Source organism: Xenopus tropicalis, chromosome 3 (genome assembly GCF_000004195.4).
Source record: "Xenopus tropicalis strain Nigerian chromosome 3, UCB_Xtro_10.0, whole genome shotgun sequence".
NCBI lineage: Eukaryota > Metazoa > Chordata > Amphibia > Anura > Pipidae > Xenopus > Xenopus tropicalis.
In genome coordinates this window covers 145,502,025-145,528,271 of record NC_030679.2, presented here as the reverse complement: position 1 = coordinate 145,528,271, position 26,247 = coordinate 145,502,025, and the positions used below count along the sequence as shown (strand labels likewise).

At 46.6% G+C, this 26,247-nt stretch overlaps 1 protein-coding gene across 1 annotated transcript; it reads left to right on the top strand.

Moving 5' to 3' along the window:
* Window positions 1-1,516: 1,516 nt before the first annotated feature.
* LOC116406460 lies at window positions 1,517-18,396 on the top strand. The gene is made up of 7 exons (XM_031899545.1): window positions 1,517-2,036; window positions 2,726-3,118; window positions 5,748-6,116; window positions 7,622-7,981; window positions 9,753-9,780; window positions 10,350-10,396; window positions 18,064-18,396. The coding sequence occupies exons 1-7, from the start codon at window positions 1,994-1,996 to the stop codon at window positions 18,117-18,119; spliced, it is 1,296 nt and encodes a 431-aa protein (XP_031755405.1). The 5' UTR covers window positions 1,517-1,993; the 3' UTR covers window positions 18,120-18,396.
* The last annotated feature ends 7,851 nt before the right edge of the window (window positions 18,397-26,247 follow it).

Genomic DNA, 26,247 nt, shown 5'->3' with positions numbered 1-26,247 from the left:
AAAATCTGGGAATTGGGGGAGTGGCCTGTCTGCAGCCAATGGGATTCTATATAAACCATGTGACACACTGTGCAATCGTACCATACATTCTTACAGTTGTAGGCTTAGGCTGCTCCCTGGATGGACATTGGATACATGGGCTACTAGCATTGCCTTTTCCAAACAATTTAAGCTAAAAGAAAGTCTATTTTTGTACCGGGAAGAGATGTGTTTTGCATTTGAATTGCCTTTTACTCTGCTTGAATAAAGATTTTAATATTGAGATATTATCTCCCTGAGTTTAACTGCACCTCCGGGACTTAAATTTTTCTTTCTCCTCTTATAAACTGGGGTGCAGCAAATGGGCAAGAACAACCTGTGCTCCATGTGGTATTCACAAAACTGGAGATGTGCGGTAGGGAAGGACCATGGTGACATGTGAAGCCCTCAGACTTATCGCCATCCCTCTAACCAATGGTTACAGTATCCACAGGTCAAGGAGTTTACTGAAACAAAACGCGGGTTATCTCAGACCCTGGTGATAGACCAGATGGTCATGATTCAGGGGGCCCAAGTCACTCTCCCATTTGTTTCTTAGTTTCTTCTAAATAGCTTTCCATGTAAACAAGTATATAATACTGATATTAGCCCTTTAGGGGACCCTCACACCATCTGGTCTATCACCAGGTTCTGAGATAACTGGCGTTTTGTTTCAGTAAACTCCTTTCGACCGGTAGATACTGAACTGAACTCCTAGACTCTCCATTACTGGTCTCCCTTAACTATAGACACAGAATGGTGCAGTTACACTTTGTACACAGGGTGTGCTATACTCCTGCTAAGCGATATCTGATATTTCCCAGGACCCCTTCAGAATGTCCCAGATGCCACTCAGTTCTAACACATTAGAACTGCTTTTAGCTAACCTACTGCTGTTACACAACCAATAATTCCCTCTGCCATTTAATATTTAATTCTGAGCTTTCAGAAGGAGCCGGCGCTACACATTAGAACTGCTTTCAGCTAACCTATTGTTTCTCCTACTCCCATGTAACTGGAGGAGTCCCAAGCCGGACTTTCTTACTATTGAGTGCTATTCTGATACCTACTGGGAGCTGCTATCTTGCTCCCTTCCCATTGTTCTGCTGATTGGCTGCTGGGGGTGAGGGGGGGGGATATCACTCCAACTTGCAGCGCAGCAGTAAAGTGTGCCTGAGTCTGAGCTTTCAGCCAGCGCTACACATTAGAACTGCTTTCAGCTAACCTATTGTTTCTCCTACTCCCATGTAACTGGAGGAGTCCCAAGCCGGACTTGGATTTCTTACTATTGAGTGCTATTCTGATACCTACTGGGAGCTGCTATCTTGCTCCCTTCCCATTGTTCTGCTGATTGGCTGCTGGGGGTGAGGGGGGGGGGATATCACTCCAACTTGCAGCGCAGCAGTAAAGTGTGCCTGAGTCTGAGCTTTCAGCCAGCGAAACACATTAGAACTGCTTTCAGCTAACCTATTGTTTCTCCTACTCCCATGTAACTGGAGGAGTCCCAAGCCGGACTTGGATTTCTTACTATTGAGTGCTATTCTGATACCTACTGGGAGCTTCTATCTTGCTAACTTTTCATTGTTATGGGTATTCTACCATGGATTTATGCTTTGGTATTAAGGATTGTTTATGTTTCTCCTATGCTATTTTGGCTGGTTAATTCTCTAATTTTGTCAGCCAACACCCTCTGCTGGCCTCTTGTAAGGATTATGAGTGAAGATAAGGAAAGTTGGGTTCAGGTAACCTCATGGAATCACATAGCAAACCACATACCTTCACCAGTATGTACTGGCAACCAATGAAGATAAATACAGATTTTCCTGACTTACTTTTTTACCTTCTGTTTATCATCATATTTCCTTATTTGTCTGTACTTGGAATTAAAAACGGGAAGTTTTATACATAAATGTTGAAACAAGTTCCTTGATTGTTGCACCAGAGTTTTAGCAACAGTTTATCCGAGCTCTTCAGGATGTCTGGTCTTCTTCTTCTCTGCTCTGTGCTGTCTCTTTGGGGTAAGTGCATCCCTTCCCTCCCTCATGTTATCTCTTTGGGGTAAGTACATCCATTCCCTTCCTCATGTTATCTCTCTGGGGTAAGTACATCCATTTCCTCCCTCGTGTTATCTCTTTGGGGTAAGTACATCCATTTCCTCCCTCATGTTATCTCTTTGGGGTAAGGACATCCATTTCCTCCCTCATGTTATCTCTTTGGGGTAAGTACATCCATTCCCTTCCTCATGTTATCTCTTTGGGGTAAGTACATCCATTCCCTTCCTCATGTTATCTCTTTGGGGTAAGTACATCCATTCCCTTCCTCATGTTATCTCTTTGGGGTAAGTACATCCATTTCCTCCCTCATGTTATCTCTTTGGGGTAAGTACACCCATTCCATCCCTCATGCTATCTCTTTGGGGTAAGTACATCCATTCCCTCCCTCTTGTTATCTCTTTGGGGTAAGTACACCCATTCCATCCCTCTTGTTATCTCTTTGGGGTAAGTAAATCCATTCCCTCCCTCATGTTATCTCTTTGGGGTAAGTACACCCATTCCCTCTCTCATGTTATCTCTTTGGGGTAAGTACATCCATTCCCTCCCTCTTGTTATCTTTAACTGCCTTAATCTGACTTTCCCTATCTTACCTATTACACTAAGCTGTTATACAGTTACACTGAGCTGACCAGCCAAGTCATTTTCTATTGAAGGTGCCGTGTGTGGGAGACCAGGACAATACTGCGCAGACCAACCTTCAGGCTTGGAAGCATTTGCTGGAGACTCAGTGACCTTCCCATGCAGTTTTGTGTTCCCCAGAACTGTCACAGGAATTACTAATGTGACCATTATCCTTCATGCTGGTGTAGGGAATTATTGTGGGGCTCGTATATATAACAGTGGGTACGGCAACACAACTCAGGAATACCAGGGAAGGGTGTCACTGGTGGGAGATCCATGGACTCGGAATGGGGCCATCACCCTGACCAATGTAACCACAAGTGATGTGGTGAGAAAGTACTACTGCTGCCGTGTCCGACTTCTAATTCCAAACAAGGAGACTGAGCAGTGGCAGAACGCAGGAGGCACTTGGCTAACTGTCAGGGGTAAGTAACCAGACTCTTCCTTATAGCATTTGTTTCTATATGGGATGTTTGAAAACTCCTAGAATGTGAAAAATGTGAAACAAAACTATATACTATATAAATAGGGCCTAATTAAGTTTAATTTCCTGAAGGGATTCTGTCATGATGTTTATGGGGCACTTTTTATCTCTAAATGACACTGTTACACAGCAAATAATTCCCTCTGCCATTTAACCTTTTATTCTTGAACCAACAAATGTATTTGTAGCTGTAATATTGGTGTGTAGGCACCATCTCAGTGCATTGTGCCTGAGTCTGAGCTTTCAGCCAGCGCTACACATTAGAACTGCTTTCAGCTAACCTATTGTTTCTCCTACTCCCATGTAACTTGAGGAGTCCCAAGCCGGACTTGGGTTTCTTACTATTGAGTGCTATTCTGATACCTACTGGGAGCTGCTATCTTGCTCCCTTCCCATTGTTCTGCTGATCGGCTGCTGGGGGGAGGGGGGGGATATCACTCCAACTTGCAGCGCAGCAGTAAAGTGTGCCTGAGTCTGAGCTTTCAGAAGGAGCCGGCGCTACACATTAGAACTGCTTTCAGCTAACCTATTGTTTCTCCTACTCCCATGTAACTGGAGGAGTCCCAAGCCGGACTTGGATTTCTTACTATTGAGTGCTATTCTGATACCTACTGGGAGCTGCTATCTTGCTCCCTTCCCATTGTTCTGCTGATCGGCTGCTGGGGGTGAGGGGGGGGGGGATATCACTCCAACTTGCAGTGCAGCAGTAAAGTGAGACTGAAGTTTATCAGAGCACAGGTCACATGGCTGTGGCACCCTGGGAAATGAAGAATATGGCTAGCCCCATGGGAAAAACAGATTACAATGCAGGATTCTGCTGAAGAAGCTCTATTAACTGATGGGTTTGAAAAAAACATGTGTTTCTATAACAGTATCCTTTTAAGTCCACTGTACATGGCTGCAAAATCAGTCTCTCCAGAGCAAGTCAGCAGTTTATTCACCTATTTATGGGGCCCATGGTTGGGCCTGCCTGGCCGGTGTCTAGCTGTTGACAGGCCAGATATCAGTTAGGAACTGCATTGACGCAGTGATGGAGTCTTAGCCCAATGGAGTTCTGCAAACCCAACTTTCTGATCCTTATTTCTGGCCCTAGTGCTAATGATTATCTGCTTAGGGTTCCATGGACTTCTTTTTTATCCTTATGCTCTTACACATAATGTTATTGGATGCATCTAAGGGACCTTCCCAGGGCCGGACTGGAGGGTGCAGGGCCCACCGGGGCTCTCACCCCAGGGGCCCTGCAGGTGCCCCAGCCAGCCGTGTCCCCTACCTTCCACTGAGGAACAGTCAGTAGAGGGAGCGCCGGCAAAGGTCGGACTGGGCCGCCGGGGCTCACTAGGGCCGGGGACACCGGGATTTTTCCCGGTGTCCTGGCGGCCCAGTCCGACCCTGGACCTTCCTGTTCAGGAAGGGACCAACACCCACTTATGTTGCAAAAAACTGGGCCCCTGAGTACAATGCAAATCCAAATATTAAAGGCACAGCTTGAAAGAATCTTACTCCAGTCAGTCCAATCCTAATCGCTCATTAAAAAATCACTTAATTGGTAATGGCACCTAAATGCTGATGCCCCAAATCTTCTACCTGAGACAAACTTTATTTTTCTATACTTTATTATATACTATACTTTCCATTACTAGGGCAATAGGTACTTATTCTTTGGTTGGAACCAGGCGCATTTGCCCTGAGCCCCCGATTTGGGGGGCCTATCTGCCTAATAGCGTTGCAGCATTCCCCAGTGTTGGAGAACCAATTAGAGTGCCAACGTTTGCAATGCAAAGTGATGGTAAAAAAATTTCAATGACAGAAAATCACATTTTCAGGACTAGGATGAGTACCTCGGATAATGTTATTATAATCTGTAACTGCGTCAAGGAACTTGGGGCTCTTGCTATTGCGCTGCTTGAGTAAAAACTGCAGAAAGGGCAAGTGACCAGAATTGTGCCACCACAAGTGATGAGCAAATCTGTTTCACTTCGCCGAAAAATTTGCAAATCTTTCCAAAAATTCTCGAAACGGCGAAAATGTTGTGCGCCCAAAAAAATTGATGCCCGTGACTATTCTTTTGTCGCCCGCTGCTATTATTTTGTCGTGTGGCTATTATTTTGTTGCACGTGGCTATTATTTTGTCGCGCGGCTATTATTTTGTCGCCCGTGGCTATTATTTTGTCGCACGGCTATTCTTTTGTCGCCCGCGGCTATTCTTTTGTCGCACGGCTATTCTTTTGTCGCCCGCGGCTATTCTTTTGTCGCACGGCTATTCTTTTGTCGCCCGCGGCTATTCTTTTGTCGCACGGCTATTCTTTTGTCGTCCGCGGCTATTCTTTTGTCGCCCGCGGCTATTCTTTTGTCGCCCGCAGTTATTCTTTTGTCGCCCGTGGCTATTATTTCGTCTCGTGGCTATTATTTTGTTGCGCGGCTATTCTTTTGTCACACGGAATTTTTCCGCCTGGCGAAACATTTCGCCCATCACTAGCCACCACTGTTCATAATAGGGATAGATACATTCAGCCATTATGTACCTTTAACATAACTAAGTTCTTTCTCTGTTACAATATTCCATTCTGTAGGAGAGAATGAGATGACTATGCATCAGCCTCCGTTCATTCCTGCTCTGGTTGGTGACACGGTGACAATTCCCTGTCATTTCTCCATCAGCGCCAAGAAGAAAATCCAGAACATGTCTCTATCCAGTGTTCAGTGGAGCTCCAGTGTTTTTTTCCCATTCTGTGACACAGATATATATAACAGTGCCACGGGGGCAGTACACAGTAAGAACAAAGGGCGGATGTCTCTGGCTGGGGAAGGCGGCACATTTATCCAAATCAAACACGTGGGGCTCAGTGACAGCGACTGGTACTGCTGTAGGGCACAAGTGACTGGAGATGGACAAGTTTATAGAACTGAGACGGAGAGAGGAACACACCTGATCATTACAGGTAACTGTCACTGGAGTTTGATTTATACATGGTGAAATCCTCATTTACAAAGTCAGTTGTATCATACTGTATCTAACCTCCAGCCAATACAATGGAATAATGTGCTAAAATGTGACCCCCCCCCCCTCAGGACTTGGGTGGTGCCAGGTGCAAGGTAGAACTCACATAAGAAATTGCTTTAGGGAACGAGGCTCCCAATGTATAATTTTTCCATATCGATTGTACAGACCCCAGCCAGCTGTTTGGTGTATGGAGGGTGCTAGGGCTGGGTATAAGTGTATCCATGAGGTGCAACCCACCTAGATATGGGGAACCCCTCATATAAACTACTTGTTACAGGCCCCTCCCACTTACCCATCATTCTGTGTGTATGTGTCACATGGTATAAGTGTATCCATGAGGTGCAACCCACCTAGATATGAGGAACCCCTCATATAAACTACTTGTTACAGGCCCCTCCCACTTACCCATCATTCTGTGTGTATGTGTCACATGGTATAAGTGTATCCATGAGGTGCAACCCACCTAGATATGAGGAACCCCTCATATAAACTACTTGTTACAGGCCCCTCCCACTTACCCATCATTCTGTGTGTATGTGTCACATGGTATAAGTGTATCCATGAGGTGCAACCCACCTAGATATGGAGGAACCCCTCATATAAACTACTTGTTACAGGCCCCTCCCACTTACCCATCATTCTGTGTGTGTGTGTCACATGGTATAAGTGTATCCATGAGGTGCAACCCACCTAGATATGAGGAACCCCTCATATAAACTACTTGTTACAGGCCCCTCCCACTTACCCATCATTCTGTGTGTGTGTGTCACATTGTATAAGTGTATCCATGAGGTGCAACCCACCTAGATATGGGGAACCCCTCATATAAACTACTTGTTACAGGCCCCTCCCACTTACCCATCATTCTGTGTGTGTGTGTCACATGGTATAAGTGTATCCATGAGGTGCAACCCACCTAGATATGAGGAACCCCTCATATAAACTACTTGTTCCAGGCCCCTCCCACTTACCCATCATTCTGTGTGTGTGTGTCACATTGTATAAGTGTATCCATGAGGTGCAACCCACCTAGATATGAGGAACCCCTCATATAAACTACTTGTTACAGGCCCCTCCCACTTACCCATCATTCTGTGTGTATGTGTCACATGGTATAAGTGTATCTGTGAAGTGAAACCCACCTAGATATGGGGAACCCCTCATATAAACTACTTGTTACAGGCCCCTCCCACTTACCCATCATTCTGTGTCTATGTGTCACATGGTATAAGTGTATCTGTGAGGTGAAACCCACCTAGATATGGGGAACCCCTCATATAAACTACTTTATACATAAATGTTAATAATAATAATACCTAACCTAACCTAACCTGGTTGCCCACATCAACTTCCAGAACCAAGGGGAAATTCTGAACTGGGGGGGGTCTGAATGTCCACCCCTACCCCAGCCATCATCTACTCACATTATTTCCCTTGTTTTAGGCAAAACCAATGAAATGAAGATCGAGCAGCCAAAGGAGGTCACATTCCCAGACTCCCCTACTATCAGCTGTAACTATACATTACCGGAGAATGAAGATCCCTTGTGGGTCGGGATCTACTGGATGTTTGGGGACCCACGTGAGGGCTTTGCCTACCACCCTGACCCAGAATTAATACACCCCCGGTACCGGGGCAAAACCAGACTGGTGGGTCAGTCAGACCTGTATCTAGAAGAGGTGAATGGAATGGATAACACCTCCTTCTACTGCCGCGTGGCAATGCGCCTGTGTGACTCTACTGCTACAAATCACATAGAAACTTTACTGGAGGAAGGAACAGGGACACTTCTAAGGGTGAATGGTAGGTAAAGAACATGGCTTCAACTGCATTTTATGTACAATATCACCCACATTCATATAGACTCTACATACATATCCCATGTATCTATATAAAGCAATTTAATGTGTGGATCTACACAGTAGGTCTAAGTTATTTATCACGTTGAGATTGCTCTCAACGTGACTGGGCACTATAGACACAAGCCCCCATATGTAATAAAATCCACTAAGCTTGCCCAGGTGCAGTAACCCATGCTTGCTATTAAACATGTGACCAGTAAATGCCGCCTGGTGATTGGTTGCTATGGGTTACTGCTCCTGGGCAAACTTAGTGCCTTTTATTACATTATTATCTCATGCCAAGGAAAATTCACCCATGATTTCAATGGAGAAACTTCAATAAAGAATTTACCCCACAAAGAATTGACTTCTGCGGCATATCAGCATAGTGGGGGGGGGGGGTCTTTATAATAATATCTTTATAATTCCTCCGCAAAAATGATAATTCTCTTTGCAAAAATTCTCATCTTGCTCTCGGTAAATTGGCAAATAGTCACTGGAAAAAATATGTGAATTTGCACCAATTTGAAGAGAGTTTTCACCAATCATTCGCCGATATTAGCATTGTTGGGGGGAATTTTCTTTTTAGTGAATTTAGCAGGGGGGCTTCTGTGCTGTTTCTATGGCCAGCAGTGATATGGCAACCCCTCAGTTGCAGCTGATCAAAGTGATCAGATCACGATGATAGCGGCCTTGTTTCCATTAGTCCTTAGTCTCCTAATATTGATTATCTTTTTTCTCATTATACGAAAAGGTAGGTGGTTTCGGAATTTGTCCCATCTGCTGCCAAATCAACATGAAGCATGTACCCCCCCTATTATTCTGACTAGCTAAGGAGTGCTCACCCCCACACAAACTAGACATTTAAAGGAGAAGGAAAGACACTGTGGCAGTTTATTCCCAATACACGTGCCAGAATAATGCAAGCTAGAAAGCTATGTTATTCTGTAGAATGCTTTACTATACCTGAGTAAACAGCCCTAAAAGCTCTCTCTGTGTGTTTAAGATAGCAGCTGCCATATTAGATTGGTGTCATGTAACTTCTCTTTCCTCCTGCTTTGAGTCTCTGGCTGGATCGTAGCTCTGGGCTCAGTTACAGCATGGAGGGGAGGGGGAGAGAGGAGCAAGCTGAGCATTCTCAAGCCCTGGAGGTTTGAGCTAAGAGAAGGAAGTTTGATACAGGAGCCCATGTGTACACAATAGAAGGAAAGAAAACAAGTGTTTCTTTTGACAGAGGACTCAGAGCAGCATTACTATGAGCTTTTATTGGTATATTTACATAGACCTTTCTGATAAAGCCTACTTAGTTTTTAACCTTTCCTTCTCCTTTATGAATTACCGCTAGGGTCCCCCCGTATCAATAGATGCACTTGAGCATAATTCAGCAGAAAAAGCAGGACAGATGCAACGGCGCTTTCCCCAACAATATGGGGGTACAAGGAGGATGTTTGGATGCAAGTGCCTGATGATTGGCACCAATAAGTGCATACATTTTCCTGCAACTGCATTTGTAGCTGTGACCAAAGTGACCCCATAAGTTGCTTTTTTCAGTGTAACCCCCTCTCCCCAAGAAGTGATATGTATCTCTGTGGAAGCTTCACTTTTGGTGCTTGATAGTGATGAGCCAATCTGTCCCATTTCGCTTTGCGGAAAAAAACTCGAAAATGTGGAAAAATTCACGAAATGGCAAAAAAGTTCATTATCACTGATGGCTTCTACTCTTTTTCTTCCAGGGACAAGGAAACAGTCGCAGCAATCACAGTGAGTCGGAGACCTCTTTTTAAGCAGCTATTCTTTTCAATGGGTAGCAGGACAGGGGTTTCTCCAGTGGTAGGAATGTGCCGGCAGAGCAAAGCTATGGGTGCTGTTAGCCATTACATTGAATCAGGGTCAGACTAGGCCACCAGGACACCAGAAAAAAACCCAGCGGGCCCCGGTGGCCCAGACCCGACCCTTGCTGGAGCTCCCCCAGCCGACAGTACTTCCCCTGACTTCCTCCCTGTTCCTCCACTTACGCACACTCAGGGGAGGATGTCGGGTGTTGGACCCTGTGGGGGGTTAGGGAGGCTCAGCGGGGGCCCCTGCGGGGGTTAGGGAGGCTCAGTTGGGGCCCCTGCGGGGGGTTTGGGAGGCTCAGCGGGGCTCCCTGAGGAGGTTAGGGGGGACACGGCCCCGGTGGGCCCTGCACCCCCCAGACCGACCCTGCATTGAATGGACTAAGTACAGCTTTCCTCTTTATATAGAAGCAGCAGTTTAGGTTGATCTTTCCCCTTTATCTGATACACTAATATTGAATGGGGACTGAAAATTCTAAACTTTATGTTGTGCAGACAAATGGATCCAGTAGATGGGGAGAATGCCGACAGTGCCGTGCCCGGTAAGAATAGATAATGGAGATTTTTCTTTTCTACTTTTTCTAGAATTATTTTGTTTTTGTTTCCTAGATATTCATGTACAAGTCTGCACAGTGTTAATTGAACTGAACACCAATGAACACCAGTGGTCTTTGTTTTAGTATATATATATATCATTGCAAAAAAAGGGAAGTTTTTTAGGCACTCACCCATTATCAATAAAGCAGACCGGGGGTGAGTGAGTGTAGGACAGGCCAGACCGGGGGTGAGTGAGTGTAGGACAGGCCAGACCGGGGGTGAGTGATTGTAGGACTGGCCAGACCGGGGGTGAGTGAGTGTAGGACTGGCCAGACCGGGGGTGAGTGAGTGTAGGACAGGCCAGACCGGGGGTGAGTGAGTGTAGGACTGGCCAGACCGGGGGTGAGTGAGTGTAGGACTGGCCAGACCGGGGGTGAGTGAGTGTAGGACAGGCCAGACCGGGGGTGAGTGAGTGTAGGCCAGAACGGGGGTGAGTGAGTGTAGGACAGGCCAGACCGGGGGTGAGTGATTGTAGGACTGGCCAGACCGGGGGTGAGTGAGTGTAGGACTGGCCAGACCGGGGGTGAGTGAGTGTAGGACAGGCCAGACCGGGGGTGAGTGAGTGTAGGACAGGCCAGACCGGGGGTGAGTGAGTGTAGGACAGGCCAGACCGGGGGTGAGTGAGTGTAGGACAGGCCAGACCGGGGGTGAGTGAGTGTATGACAGGCCAGACCGGGGGTGAGTGAGTGTAGGACAGGCCAGACCGGGGGTGAGTGAGTGTAGGACAGGCCAGACCGGGGGTGAGTGAGTGTAGGACAGGCCAGACCGGGGGTGAGTGAGTGTAGGACAGGCCAGACCGGGGGTGAGTGAGTGTAGGACTGGCCAGACCGGGGGTGGGTGAGTGTAGGACAGGCCAGACTGGGGGTGAGTGAGTGTAGGACAGGCCAGACTGGGGGTGAGTGAGTGTAGGACAGGCCAGACCGGGGGTGAGTGAGTGTAGGACAGGCCAGACCGGGGGTGAGTGAGTGTAGGACTGGCCAGACCGGGGGTGAGTGGGTGTAGGACAGGCCAGACCGGGGGTGAGTGAGTGTATGACAGGCCAGACCGGGGGTGAGTGAGTGTATGACAGGCCAGACCGGGGGTGAGTGAGTGTATGACAGGCCAGACCGGGGGTGAGTGAGTGTATGACAGGCCAGACCGGGGGTGAGTGAGTGTAGGACAGGCCAGACCGGGGGTGAGTGAGTGTAGGACAGGCCAGACCGGGGGTGAGTGAGTGTAGGACAGGCCAGACCGGGGGTGAGTGAGTGTAGGACTGGCCAGACTGGGGGTGAGTGACTGTAGGACAGGCCAGACCGGGGGTGAGTGAGTGTAGGACAGGCCAGACCGGGGGTGAGTGAGTGTAGGACAGGCCAGACCGGGGGTGAGTGAGTGTAGGACAGGCCAGACCGGGGGTGAGTGAGTGTAGGACAGGCCAGACCGGGGGTGAGTGAGTGTAGGACAGGCCAGACCTGGGGTGAGTGAGTGTAGGACAGGCCAGACCGGGGGTGAGTGAGTGTAGGACAGGCCAGACCTGGGGTGAGTGAGTGTAGGACAGGCCAGACCGGGGGTGAGTGAGTGTAGGACAGGCCAGACCTGGGGTGAGTGAGTGTAGGACAGGCCAGACCGGGGGTGAGTGAATGTGAGTGAGGGTGTAAAAGGGCAATATTTACTGATATATATATTCCAGTTTGGGGAGATTCTTTAATAGGCCACTTAACATAATATAAACTGTCTGTTGGTTACGTATTCATTCTGGGGGGATAGTTTCCCTTTAATAGTGTTACAGTCATATTGTGTACTTTTTAGTGTATCTACACAAAATATCATGTTTGTATCAAGCCTTCAGAACTGTTAGACTGCACCCCCAGACACAAACACAAGATACCCCCCATTTCCAATGAACTTTAAAATAAATGTGAGTAATGTACTGGTTACAAATACTGATGTTGGGAAGGGGCTACAGATGGGTGGGAACCCCATGAATATATTTCACACCCCCCTTTACCCCCATATACAGAGCAGAGGCACTAAAACTGCCCATGAAAGAACCAATAGTTTTATAGGATATTTGGCAAATGTATATTTATCAGGCAGACACCCCCAATATCTATGTACCGTGAGTATTGCAGCTCCTCTTCATTTCCAGCTGTATTGAGTGTAAGCCCATATTAAAAAAACAAAAGGAAGGCAAACATAATGTGTATGATGGGCACAGTATCCAGTTATTCAGCCATTGGGCATATTAGTCAGATCCCATACTGGACGGATAGAGCCATGGCTGCTTTTAGAGGGGGTTTGCAACAATCAAGTTATGTTCACAGTATTACAAAACCCAATTCTCAGGAAAGAAATGACTTGTGTTGAAATCTCTTACACAATGGAAAGTACCAATCTGGCCCGACAGGGGGTGTTTGCCAATAAACAGACAATAAAAGACATGAGCGGGGGGGGGGGGGGGGGGACAGATGTAGGGCAGGTGAAGTGAAATTCAGCTAACCTGTAGGTACCCTTATATTAGTAACATAGTAAGTTAGGTTGAAAAAAGACAGGCATCCATCACGTTCAACCATAATGCCTATATATAACCTGCCTAACTACTAGTTGATCCAGAGGAAGGCAAAAACCCCATCTGAAGCCTCTCTAATTTGCCTCAGAGGGGAAAAAATTCCTTCCTGACTCCAAGATGGCAGTCGGACCAGTCCCTGGGTCAACTTGTACTGAGAGCTATCCCCCCTACCCCTGTATTCCCTCACTTGTACTGAGAGCTATCCCCCCTACCCCTGTATTCCCTCACTTGTACTGAGAGCTATCTCCCCTACCCCTGTATTCCCTCACTTGTACTGAGAGCTATCCCCCCTACCCCTGTATTCCCTCACTTGTACTGAGAGCTATCCCCCCTACCCCTGTATTCCCTCACTTGTACTGAGAGCTATCCCCCCTACCCCTGTATTCCCTCACTTGTACTGAGAGCTATCTCCCCTACCCCTGTATTCCCTCACTTGTACTGAGAGCTATCTCCCATACCCCTGTATTCCCTCACTTGTACTGAGAGCTATCCCCCCTACCCCTGTATTCCCTCACTTGTACTGAGAGCTATCCCCCCTACCCCTGTATTCCCTCACTTGTACTGAGAGCTATCTCCCCCACCCCTGTATTCCCTCACTTGTACTGAGAGCTATCTCCCATAACCCTGTATTCCCTCACTTGTACTGAGAGCTATCCCCCCTACCCCTGTATTCCCTCACTTGTACTGAGAGCTATCTCCCCCACCCCTGTATTCCCTCACTTGTACTGAGAGCTATCCCCCCTACCCCTGTATTCCCTCACTTGTACTGAGAGCTATCCCCCTACCCCTGTATTCCCTCACTTGTACTGAGAGCTATCTCCCATACCCCTGTATTCCCTCACTTGTACTGAGAGCTATCTCCCCTACCCCTGTATTCCCTCACTTGTACTGAGAGCTATCCCCCCTACCCCTGTATTCCCTCACTTGTACTGAGAGCTATCTCCCCTACCCCTGTATTCCCTCACTTGTACTGAGAGCTATCTCCCATATCCCTGTATTCCCTCACTTGTACTGAGAGCTATCTCCCATACCCCTGTATTCCCTCACTTGTACTGAGAGCTATCCCCCCTACCCCTGTATTCCCCCACTTGTACTGAGAGCTATCCCCATACCCCTGTATTCCCTCACTTGTACTGAGAGCTATCTCCCCTACCCCTGTATTCCCTCACTTGTACTGAGAGCTATCTCCCATACCCCTGTATTCCCTCACTTGTACTGAGAGCTATCTCCCATAACCCTGTATTCCCTCACTTGTACTGAGAGCTATCCCCCCTACCCCTGTATTCCCTCACTTGTACTGAGAGCTATCTCCCCTACCCCTGTATTCCCTCACTTGTACTGAGAGCTATCTCCCCTACCCCTGTATTCCCTCACTTGTACTGAGAGCCATCTCCCCTACCCCTGTATTCCCTCACTTGTACTGAGAGCTATCCCCCCTACCCCTGTATTCCCTCACTTGTACTGAGAGCTATCTCCCTACTCCTGTATTCCCTCACTTGTACTGAGAGCTATCTCCCTACCCCTGTATTCCCTCACTTGTACTGAGAGCTATCTCCCTACTCCTGTATTCCCTCACTTGTACTGAGAGCCATCTCCCCTACCCCTGTATTCCCTCACTTGTACTGAGAGCTATCCCCCCTACCCCTGTATTCCCTCACTTGTACTGAGAGCTATCTCCCATAACCCTGTATTCCCTCACTTGTACTGAGAGCTATCTCCCCTACCCCTGTATTCCCTCACTTGTACTGAGAGCTATCCCCCCTACCCCTGTATTCCCTCACTTGTACTGAGAGCTATCTCCCCTACCCCTGTATTCCCTCACTTGTACTGAGAGCTATCCCCCCTACCCCTGTATTCCCTCACTTGTACTGAGAGCTATCTCCCATAACCCTGTATTCCCTCACTTGTACTGAGAGCTATCTCCCATAACCCTGTATTCCCTCACTTGTACTGAGAGCTATCTCCCCTACCCCTGTATTCCCTCACTTGTACTGACAGCTATCCCCCCTACCCCTGTATTCCCTCACTTGTACTGAGAGCTATCCCCCATACCCCTGTATTCCCTCACTTGTACTGAGAGCTATCTCCCCTACCCCTGTATTCCCTCACTTGTACTGAGAGCTATCCCCCCTACCCCTGTATTCCCTCACTTGTACTGAGAGCTATCCCCCTACCCCTGTATTCCCTCACTTGTACTGAGAGCTATCTCCCCTACCCCTGTATTCCCTCACTTGTACTGAGAGCTATCTCCCCTACCCCTGTATTCCCTCACTTGTACTGAGAGCTATCCCCCCTACCCCTGTATTCCCTCACTTGTACTGAGAGCTATCCCCCCTACCCCTGTATTCCCTCACTTGTACTGAGAGCTATCTCCCCTACCCCTGTATTCCCTCACTTGTACTGAGAGCTATCCCCCATACCCCTGTATTCCCTCACTTGTACTGAGAGCTATCCCCCTACCCCTGTATTCCCTCACTTGTACTGAGAGCTATCTCCCTACCCCTGTATTCCCTCACTTTTACTGAGAGCTATCCCCCCTACCCCTGTATTCCCTCACTTGTACTGAGAGCTATCCCCCATACCCCTGTATTCCCTCACTTGTACTGAGAGCTATCTCCCCTACCCCTGTATTCCCTCACTTGTACTGAGAGCTATCTCCCATAACCCTGTATTCCCTCACTTGTACTGAGAGCTATCCCCCCTACCCCTGTATTCCCTCACTTGTACTGAGAGCTATCTCCCCTACCCCTGTATTCCCTCACTTGTACTGAGAGCTATCCCCCCTACCCCTGTATTCCCTCACTTGTACTGAGAGCTATCCCCCCTACCCCTGTATTCCCTCACTTGTACTGAGAGCTATCTCCCATAACCCTGTATTCCCTCACTTGTACTGAGAGCTATCCCCCCTACCCCTGTATTCCCTCACTTGTACTAAGAGCTATCTCCCATAACCCTGTATTCCCTCACTTGTACTGAGAGCTATCCCCCCTACCCCTGTATTCCCTCACTTGTACTGAGAACTATCCCCCCTACCCCTGTATTCCCCCACTTGTACTGAGAGCTATCCCCCCTACCCCTGTATTCCCCCACTTGTACTGAGAGCTATCTCCCCTACCCCTGTATTCCCTCACTTGTACTGAGAACTATCCCCCCTACCCCTGTATTCCCCCACTTGTACTGAGAGCTATCCCCCCTACCCCTGTATTCCCCCACTTGTACTGAGAGCTATTTCCCTACCCCTGTATTCCCTCACTTGTACTGAGAGCTATCTCCCCTACCCCTGTATTCCCTCACTTGTACTGAGAGCTATCCCCCCTACCCCTGTATTCCCTCACTTGTACTGAGAGCTATCTCCCCTACCCCTGTATTCCCTCACTTGTACTGAGAGCTATCTCCCCTACCCCTGTATTCCCTCACTTGTACTGAGAGCTATCTCCCCTACCCCTGTATTCCCTCACTTGTACTGAGAGCTATCTCCCCTACCCCTGTATTCCCTCACTTGTACTGAGAGCTATCCCCCCTACCCCTGTATTCCCTCACTTGTACTGAGAGCTATCTCCCATACCCCTGTATTCCCTCACTTGTACTGAGAGCTATCCCCCTACCCCTGTATTCCCTCACTTGTACTGAGAGCTATCTCCCTACCCCTGTATTCCCTCAGTTTTACTGAGAGCTATCTCCCATAACCCTGTATTCCCTCACTTGTACTGAGAGCCATCCCCCCTACCCCTGTATTCCCTCACTTGTACTGAGAGCTATCTCCCCTACCCCTGTATTCCCTCACTTGTACTGAGAGCTATCCCCCCTACCCCTGTATTCCCTCACTTGTACTGAGAGCTATCCCCCCTACCCCTGTATTCCCTCACTTGTACTGAGAGCTATCCCCCATACCCCTGTATTCCCTCACTTGTACTGAGAGCTATCTCCCATAACCCTGTATTCCCTCACTTGTACTGAGAGCTATCCCCCCTACCCCTGTATTCCCTCACTTGTACTGAGAGCTATCCCCCCTACCCCTGTATTCCCTCACTTGTACTAAGAGCTATCTCCCCTACCCCTGTATTCCCTCACTTGTACTGAGAGCTATCCCCCCTACCCCTGTATTCCCTCACTTGTACTAAGAGCTATCCCCCCTACCCCTGTATTCCCTCACTTGTACTAAGAGCTATCTCCCCTACCCCTGTATTCCCTCACTTGTACTGAGAACTATCCCCCCTACCCCTGTATTCCCTCACTTGTACTGAGAGCTATCCCCCCTACCCCTGTATTCCCTCACTTGTACTAAAAGCTATCCCCCCTACCCCTGTATTCCCTCACTTGTACTGAGAGCTATCCCCCCTACCCCTGTATTCCCTCACTTGTACTGAGAGCTATCTCCCATAACCCTGTATTCCCTCACTTGTACTGAGAGCTATCCCCCCTACCCCTGTATTCCCTCACTTGTACTAAGAGCTATCTCCCCTACCCCTGTATTCCCTCACTTGTACTGAGAACTATCCCCCCTACCCCTGTATTCCCTCACTTGTACTGAGAGCTATCCCCCCTACCCCTGTATTCCCTCACTTGTACTGAGAGCTATCTCCCCTACCCCTGTATTCCCTCACTTGTACTGAGAGCTATCTCCCCTACCCCTGTATTCCCTCACTTGTACTGAGAGCTATCTCCCCTACCCCTGTATTCCCTCACTTGTACTGAGAGCTATCTCCCCTACCCCTGTATTCCCTCACTTGTACTGAGAGCTATCCCCCCTACCCCTGTATTCCCTCACTTGTACTGAGAGCTATCTCCCCTACCCCTGTATTCCCTCACTTGTACTGAGAGCTATCCCCCCTACCCCTGTATTCCCTCACTTGTACTGAGAGCTATCTCCCCTACCCCTGTTTTCCCTCACTTGCTAAATACCCATCCAGCTCCTTCTTGTACCTATATAATGTATCTGCCAGTACCACTGATTCAGGGAGGGAATTTCCTATTGCCTCTTATGCTGACAGGGTTTATATGTCATTTAAGTATTAACTACTCTTCCTATCTGGGTCACCATGTAATTTAATTTTACTGTTTTTGAAGGAGGAACAATTAGTATATTCGGCCCTGGACCACTCACGTTCTTCAGCAAGACGTAAGTCTCCTCCTGACCCTGCCCAGGAAGTACTTTATGCAGATGTGAAAAGTAAATGAGAACGTTGTGGTGGGTGTCGTGTGAATTCTGGCCTGCACGCTCATGAGCATGGCTTATCTGCTTCTACTTGTATGGAGGAATCAGGCCAACTAAGTGCTTGATCCATTGTCTGCCTCAAGGTTCTACTGACTTTGCACTGAAATATTACAGCAGTGATCCCCAACCAGTGGCCCCTGAGTTATTGTTGCTCTCCGACCCCTTGGATGTTGCTCCTAATGGCCTCAAAGCAGGTGCTTATTTTTATTTTTGAATTTCTAACTTGGAGGCAAGTTTTGGAGGCATAAAGACCAATTATAATGCCAAATAGAGCCTCCAGTAGGCTGCTAGTCCACATAGGGGCTATTACATAGCCAATTATAGCTTCATGCTTGTGTCGTTCCCCAAGACTTTTTCCATTTCAATGTGGCTCACAGGTATCTAAGCTGTGTCAGAAAGACCTCCATGTTTTTGCACCAAGAATCACATCTCACTGCTCTGTGAGCTTAGAAAGGTTCCCTCCTTCCCATTCTATTGCCAACAAATGCCTTTTTGGTTACAGAAAAAACAGGTGTACCTACAAACAGAGCCTTCTATAGGCTACCAGTCCATATAGGGCTTACAAATGGCCAAGCAAAGCCCTTATTTGCCACCACCAGGAAATGTTTGCATGCTTGTGTTGCTCTTTGTAAGGTTTGATATAATATCCTATATTCTCATATTCATATATGCATATATGTTGATACTTTGATACACTTTGATGCTTAGCATATACTCCATTTTAGAAATGTATCTCCATTTTGTAACAGCAACCAGCAAGGCTTGAACATCCCATAATAGTTGTTTTTCCCAATTAGTACCCTTGCACAGCTTGCATCTTATAGGATGTAAACCTTCAAAAAGTAACTTCATCCTATCTATGTACTCTATGTAAAATTTATGTCCCGCCTTGGCCGTCCTTGAAGAACGTCCTTGAGGATAATGAGGTTCTACTCTATTTTTTGGAAATGATTCCTTTGTATCTGCATGTACTCAAAAAGGGTATAAAAGCTATAATCACGTAAGAATAAATAGAACAAGTTTGAACTTCCATTCTGGTTGTGTCGTCCTTGTTCCCGTGCACATCTTTGTCCCGGCAGGAGGGCTCCCACGGCTTACTTGTTTTAGGATTTGCGGTCAAGAACCTTAAACACTCTTCAACATTTTTAAATCTAAAAGTAGTTCACAGGTAAAAACAGGTTGGGGACCCCTGTATTACAGGAACCAATACCCCCATGGCAGTCAGTGGGACATGAACATGGAGAACATTGTAGCAGCTGGAGTTTTTGCTTTGAATCTGTATAAATCATGCACTTTTCTCTTGTTTTCGGTGAGTGTGGGGAGTTGGGTTCCTTAGAAACCAATTAACAACTTTACACATCAATATCAACGGCCAACCAACTCAGGCAACTAAAGAAATAGCTCCAGCCCAGTAAATTAAAGAAGAAACCTACAGTGGCCATCAACATTGGGAAGAGATTCATTTGACGCTGCTCTTTGATTGTGTTGCTTTATTTTCAGTTAGATGAATAACACAATTGTTCCATTTGCTCTTAATAGACCGAAATTAGAATGAAATGTAAACATCTTGTGGGGGTGGAAAAGAGGAAACGCTCTAATTGTGAAGATGGGCCAGCAGCCAAGGGAAGTGACTGTGTGGGCAAAAGTAGAAGTTGGAGTCATATGATTGAGAAAGGAATGAGAAAGGAAAATATCATTCCGTGAGGTTTATCCATATTGTTAAATGTATGTATCATTAAACTAAAATCTGGGAATTGGGGAGTGGCCTGTCTGCGGCCAATGGGATTTTATATAAACCATGTGGCACACTGGGCAATCGTACCATACGTTCTTACAGTTGTAGGCTTAGGCTGCTCCCTGGATGGTCATTGGATACATGGGCTACTAGCATTGCCTTTTCCAAAAAAATTAGGCTAAAAGAAAGTCTACTTTTGTACCGGGAAGAGATATTTTTTGCATTTCAATTGCCTTTTACTCTGCTTGAATAAAGATTTTAATGTTAAGAATGTTTTTCTGGGACTTTACTTTTTCTTTCTCCTCTTTCTTTCTTTCTGGGGTGCAGCAAATGGGCAAGAACAACCTGTGCTCCATGTGGTATTCACAAAACTGGAGATGTGCAGCAGGGAAGGACCATGGTGACATGTGAAGCCCTCAGACTTATCGCCATCCCTCTAACCAATGGTTACAGTATCTACAGGTCGAAAGGAGTTTACTGAAACAAAACGCCTGTTATCTCAGAACCTGGTGATAGACCAGATGGTGTGAGGGTCCCCTAAAGGGCTAATATCAGTATTATATACTTGTTTACATGGAAAGCTATTTAGTAGAAACTAAGAAACAAATGGGAGAGTGACTTGGGCCCCCTGAATCATGACAAATGGACTGAACTCTTCGACTCTCCATTACTGGTCTCCCTTAACTATAGAGACAGAATGGTGCAGTTATACTTTGTACACCGGGTGTGCTTATACTCCTGCTAAACTATATCTGATTTTTCCCAGGACCCCTTCAGAATGTCCCAGATGCCACGCAGAAAATGCCCTAGTACAAATGGTAAGGGACTGCAGGCTTTCACCCCTCTTGGACTGAGGCCTTAGATAAACTAGACTCAGGTTTGGATTTGCAGATCCCAAAACCTGCTCTAGTGGATAAATCAAGGACTTTTCCATCAGCTAGATTGTATCTCCTTTATAGGTCTATGTAGAACTTATGGTCTATGAGAGTGGGTCTTCAACATCAGGTTTTCTGGTGGAACCCAGGAGACCCAGTCCCACACTGGCTGACTTTGTGTTCCAACAGTAACTGGAATGTTGCATATAAGCAAAACAATGGAGATATTTTGTACTTTTTTGATCATTATATTCCTTACGATGGTCAGTGTGGTGGCAGGGGGCTCAGTTGATATTACTGTCTCTGCTGAGCCCAAACTAAACCTATTGGTCAGTATCATTAACTGGCCAGAAGCTCAAAAGCTTATCTAGACCTTGGCAAACTCTGCCCTCTGAACTACTGTACATTAGTCCATTGTAGACATAACAAGCGCATTTGTATTTCCCCTCAGATCCCCCTGGTTGCACTTAATATCTCAGGAACTGCCGGTTGGGTAATAATGCAACTAAATGTGCAATAAGTCACAGAGCTAAAAGCAGAAGTGTGCCGGGCACAGACATCCTAGAGAATGAACATCATTAAGCTAATGGCCTGCATGTTACATCTTATAATTGTAACCCTTTCTTGGCACACTCACTTCTTTTGGGCTGTTTACTTGCATATCCAGGAGATTTTTAGTTCTCTTTGCAAATGTGAAAGATACTGGGAACTGGGATTTTAGCAGAGTGCCGCCACCTAGTGGACACTGAGGAGCACATCTCAAGGGGATTTCCACTAGGAAAAATAATCAGCACAAACTATGCAGCAAGGATAACTTTATATAACCATTGAAATAGAATAAAACAACTTTATGGATAACTCATTATCCTGCCCTGAGGAACCTGGGCAATCTATCCACTCCTGGCACAGTCTCTGTAGGTGCCCAGTCCCAACTTCAATCCGGATAGACCACAAACCTTTTATTCAGTTTAGTCCCTTCCAAAAAAGCTCTTAAGTCCCCCCAGGTAGCGCTACCTGCCCCAGGATTCATTCCCCTTTGGAAAGGTGGCTGCTCCCACATATCATCAGGCAAGCGAGCAATACCTGCCCTCACCACAAGGGGGGACACATGGAGATTCCACAGAGGACTCTGTAATCACCAGCAGCCCAGCAGACTTTGCAGTCTGAGCTTTCAACAATTGGTACAGGCTACTCATTCTGACTCTCTCTTAAGTGCTGGCAAACAGGGACCTACTTTATAAACTGCTGGGCCAACCCCTGATTTAGCTATTTCCAACTGAGCTTAGAATGGTTCCCTCCTTCCCATTCTGTTGCCAAGACACATATTTGTGAGCAACACCTGTGATTGTAGCTGGGGGTCCAGATGAATGCTATAGAAATAAATAGAGACTGACTCTGACAGGCTGATTTACTATTTATTTTTTTTTTTTATGGCCTTGAAAGTCGTATAAACTGGACGTGGTATGAATTCAAATTAAACTCGATCATTGCTGTATTTATAAAATGTCACAATAATGCTTGAATCGTTTGTATTATAACGAGTTTAGATGGACATTAGTTACCATGAATCCTCTTTATTTTTCCCAAACAGGAATTGCTCCAGCGACCATTTTAGGAGTGTTGGCGCTCATTCTTGGAAATCAATAACGTGTTTAAGTTTCTCTTGAAACTGTGTGAAATAGAAAACAATGATGGGATTAACTTCCCCTTGAATACATATGAGATAAAAAATGATGGGCAGGTTGACTTCTCCTTGAAACTGAGTGAACCAGAAAAGAAAACAATGAAGGATCAATCTAGTATAAATAAATCTAAAGCTACTGAACTTGTTAAGTAATCATTGAAGATGTTTCACTACTCATCCGAGCAGCTTCTTCAGTTCAACTGACTGGTATGGGAAGCCCTCAGCATATATACTCTTCCACTAATCCAATCACATTGAACGGGTATGGGAAGCCCTCAGCATATATACTCTTCCACTAATCCAATCACAATGGACGGGTATGGGAAGCCCTCAGCATATATACTCTTCCACTAATCCAATCACAATGGACAGGTATGGGAAGCCCTCAGCATATATACTCTTCCACCAATCCAATCACAATGGACGGGTATGGGAAGCCCTCAGCATATATACTCTTCCACTAATCCAATCACAATGGACGGGTATGGGAAGCCCTCAGCATATATGCTCTTCCACTAATCCAATCACAATAGACGGGTATGGGAAGCCCTCAGCATATGTACTCTTCCACTAATCCAATCACAATGGACGGGTATGGGAAGCCCTCAGCATATATACTCTTCCACTAATCCAGTCACCATGGACGGGTATGGGAAGCCCTCAGCATATATACTCTTCCACTAATCCAATCACAATGGACGGGTATGGGAAGCCCTCAGCATATATACTCTTCCACTAATCCAATCACAATGGACGGGTATGGGAAGCCCTCAGCATATATACTCTTCCACTAATCCAATCACAATGGATGGGTATGGGAAGCCCTCAGCATATATACTCTTCCACTAATCCAATCACAATGGACGGGTATGGGAAGCCCTCAGCATATATACTCTTACACTAATCCAGTCACCATGGACGGGTTTGGGAAGCCCTCAGCATATATACTCTTCCACTAATCCAATCACAATGGACGGGTATGGGAAGCCCTCAGCATATATACTCTTCCACTAATCCAATCACAATGGACAGGTATGGGAAGCCCTCAGCATATATACTCTTCCACTAATCCAATCACAATGGACAGGTATGGGAAGCCCTCAGCATATATACTCTTCCACTAATCCAATCACAATGGACGGGTATGGAAAGCCCTCAGCATATATACTCTTCCACTAATCCAATCACAATGGACGGGTATGGGAAGCCCTCAGCATATATACTCTTCCACTAATCCAATCACAATGGACGGGTATGGGAAGCCCTCAGCATATATACTCTTCCACTAATCCAATCACATTGGACGGGTAATGGGAAGCCCTCAGCATATATACTCTTCCACTAATCCAATCACATTGGACGGGTAATGGGAAGCCCTCAGCATATATACTCTTCCACTAATCCAATCACAATGGACGGGTATGGGAAGCCCTCAGCATATATACTCTTCCACTAATCCAATCACAATGGATGGGTATGGGAAGCCCTCAGCATATGTACTCTTCCACTAATCCAATCACAATGGACGGGTATGGGAAGCCCTCAGCATATATACTCTTCCACTAATCCAATCACAATGGACGGGTATGGGAAGCCCTCAGCATATATACTCTTCCACTAATCCAATCACAATGAACGGGTTTGGGAAGCCCTCAGCATATATACTCTTCCACTAATCCAATCACAATGGACGGGTATGGGAAGCCCTCAGCATATATACTCTTCCACTAATCCAATCACAATGGACGGGTATGGGAAGCCCTCAGCATATATACTCTTCCACTAATCCAATCACAATGGACGGGTATGGGAAGCCCTCAGCATATATACTCTTCCACTAATCCAATCACAATGGACTGGTATGGGAAGCCCTCAGCATATATACTCTTCCACTAATCCAATCACAATGGACGGTTATGGGAAGCCCTCAGCATATATACTTTTCCACTAATCGAATCACAATGGCACTTTGTAACTCTTCAGAAATTTGAAACTCACAGAGGTGTGAATGCTGTGGAGGAGAGGATTACTAAAGTATCATGCAACTCTTCAAAACAGGTGTTACTTGTTAGAGTTGCATGAATGGGTGTGTGAAGAGTTCTGAAACTGTTAGAACAGCATTGTATGTAGCAGACAGATGGTGTCGAAGGCCCCCGCCTCTGTTTAGGGATGGTTTCTCCACTTTAACTTGAATGGCCTCTTTTATACCACTTTCAAACCAGCGGTCTTCTTTGTCCAAAATTTGGACGTTGCTATTTTCAAAGGAGTGTCCCTTGTCTTTTAAGTGTAGAAATACAGCAGAGTCCTGGCCTGTAGTGTTCACCCCCCTATGCTGAGCCATTCGCTTGGAGAGCAGTTGCTTTGTCTCACCAATGTAAAGGTCGGTGCACTCCTCGCTACACTGGACTGCGTATACAACATTGCTTTGTTTTTCCTTTGGTGTTGGATCCTCTGGGGGTACGAGTTTTTGTCTCAGTGTGTTGCTAGGTTTGAAAAACGCAGGGATGTGGTGTTTGTTGAAAATTCTCCTGAGTTTCTCCGACACTCCTGCTACATATGGGGGTGACTATATTGCGCCTTCTCTCTGCCTCAGGGTGGTTATTCCTTTTGGGGTTCCTGTTGGGCTTAGTTGGGTATGTTTTTTTTATATTTGCCTCTGTACACTGCCAAGTTTGGTGTAAGATTTTACTTTACATGTAATGTTTGCCTGTACAGGCCCTCTATAATTCGGCTTTTTTGTTTAAATTTTTATTATTGTTTTATTTTTAAAATGGAACAAATTTACAGCATATCATAATGTGCAGCTGAACAATATTACAGGTCTGCGTCGTTATTACTTTTATGTTACAATCAAAGCTAATTGCATTCAACAGTAAAAACTGCATCCAGTTACGGCCCCAATGTTATGTCTTTGCCCTTATGTAATTAGCCCGCCCCCTGATAACATCACTCCACCCCCATTATCCGGCTTTTGCTGCTGGGAAAGGTGGCAAACCTAATCTTAGTTTATACCTTGGGGGGTGAGGAAGGTATTCACTCCATACAAATCAGTTTTTGTACATAGTTACATAGGGTTGAAAAAAGAGTCCATCAAGTTCAACCCTTCCAAGTAAACCCAACACCCCCAAACCTATACTTACCAATCTATACACTCACATACATAAACTATATATACAACCACTAATACTAACTGTAGATATTAGTATCACAATAGCCTTGGATACTGTGCTTGTTCAAGAACTCATCCAGGCCCCTCTTATAGGCATTAACAGAATCTGCCATTACCCCATCACTAGGAAGGGCATTCCCCAACCTCACTGCCCTCACCGTGAGGAACCCCCTACCCAACATCCCCCGGCAGGGCATTCCCCAACCTCACTGCCCTCACTGTGAGGCACCCCCTACCCAACATCCCCGGCAGGGCATTCCCCAACCCCCTCACTGCCCTCACCGTGAGGATCCCCCTACCTAACATCCCCCGGCAGGGCATTCCCCAACCCCCTCACTCCCCTCACCGCGAGGAACCCCCTACCCAACATCCCCCGGCAGGGCATTCCCCAACCTCACTGCCCTCACCGTGAGGCACCCCCTACCCAACATCCCCGGCAGGGCATTCCCCAACCCCCTCACTGCCCTCACCGTGAGGAACCCCCTACCCAACATCCCCCGGCAGGGCATTCCCCAACCCCCTCACTCCCCTCACCGTGAGGAACCCCCTACCCAACATCCCCCGGCAGGGCAT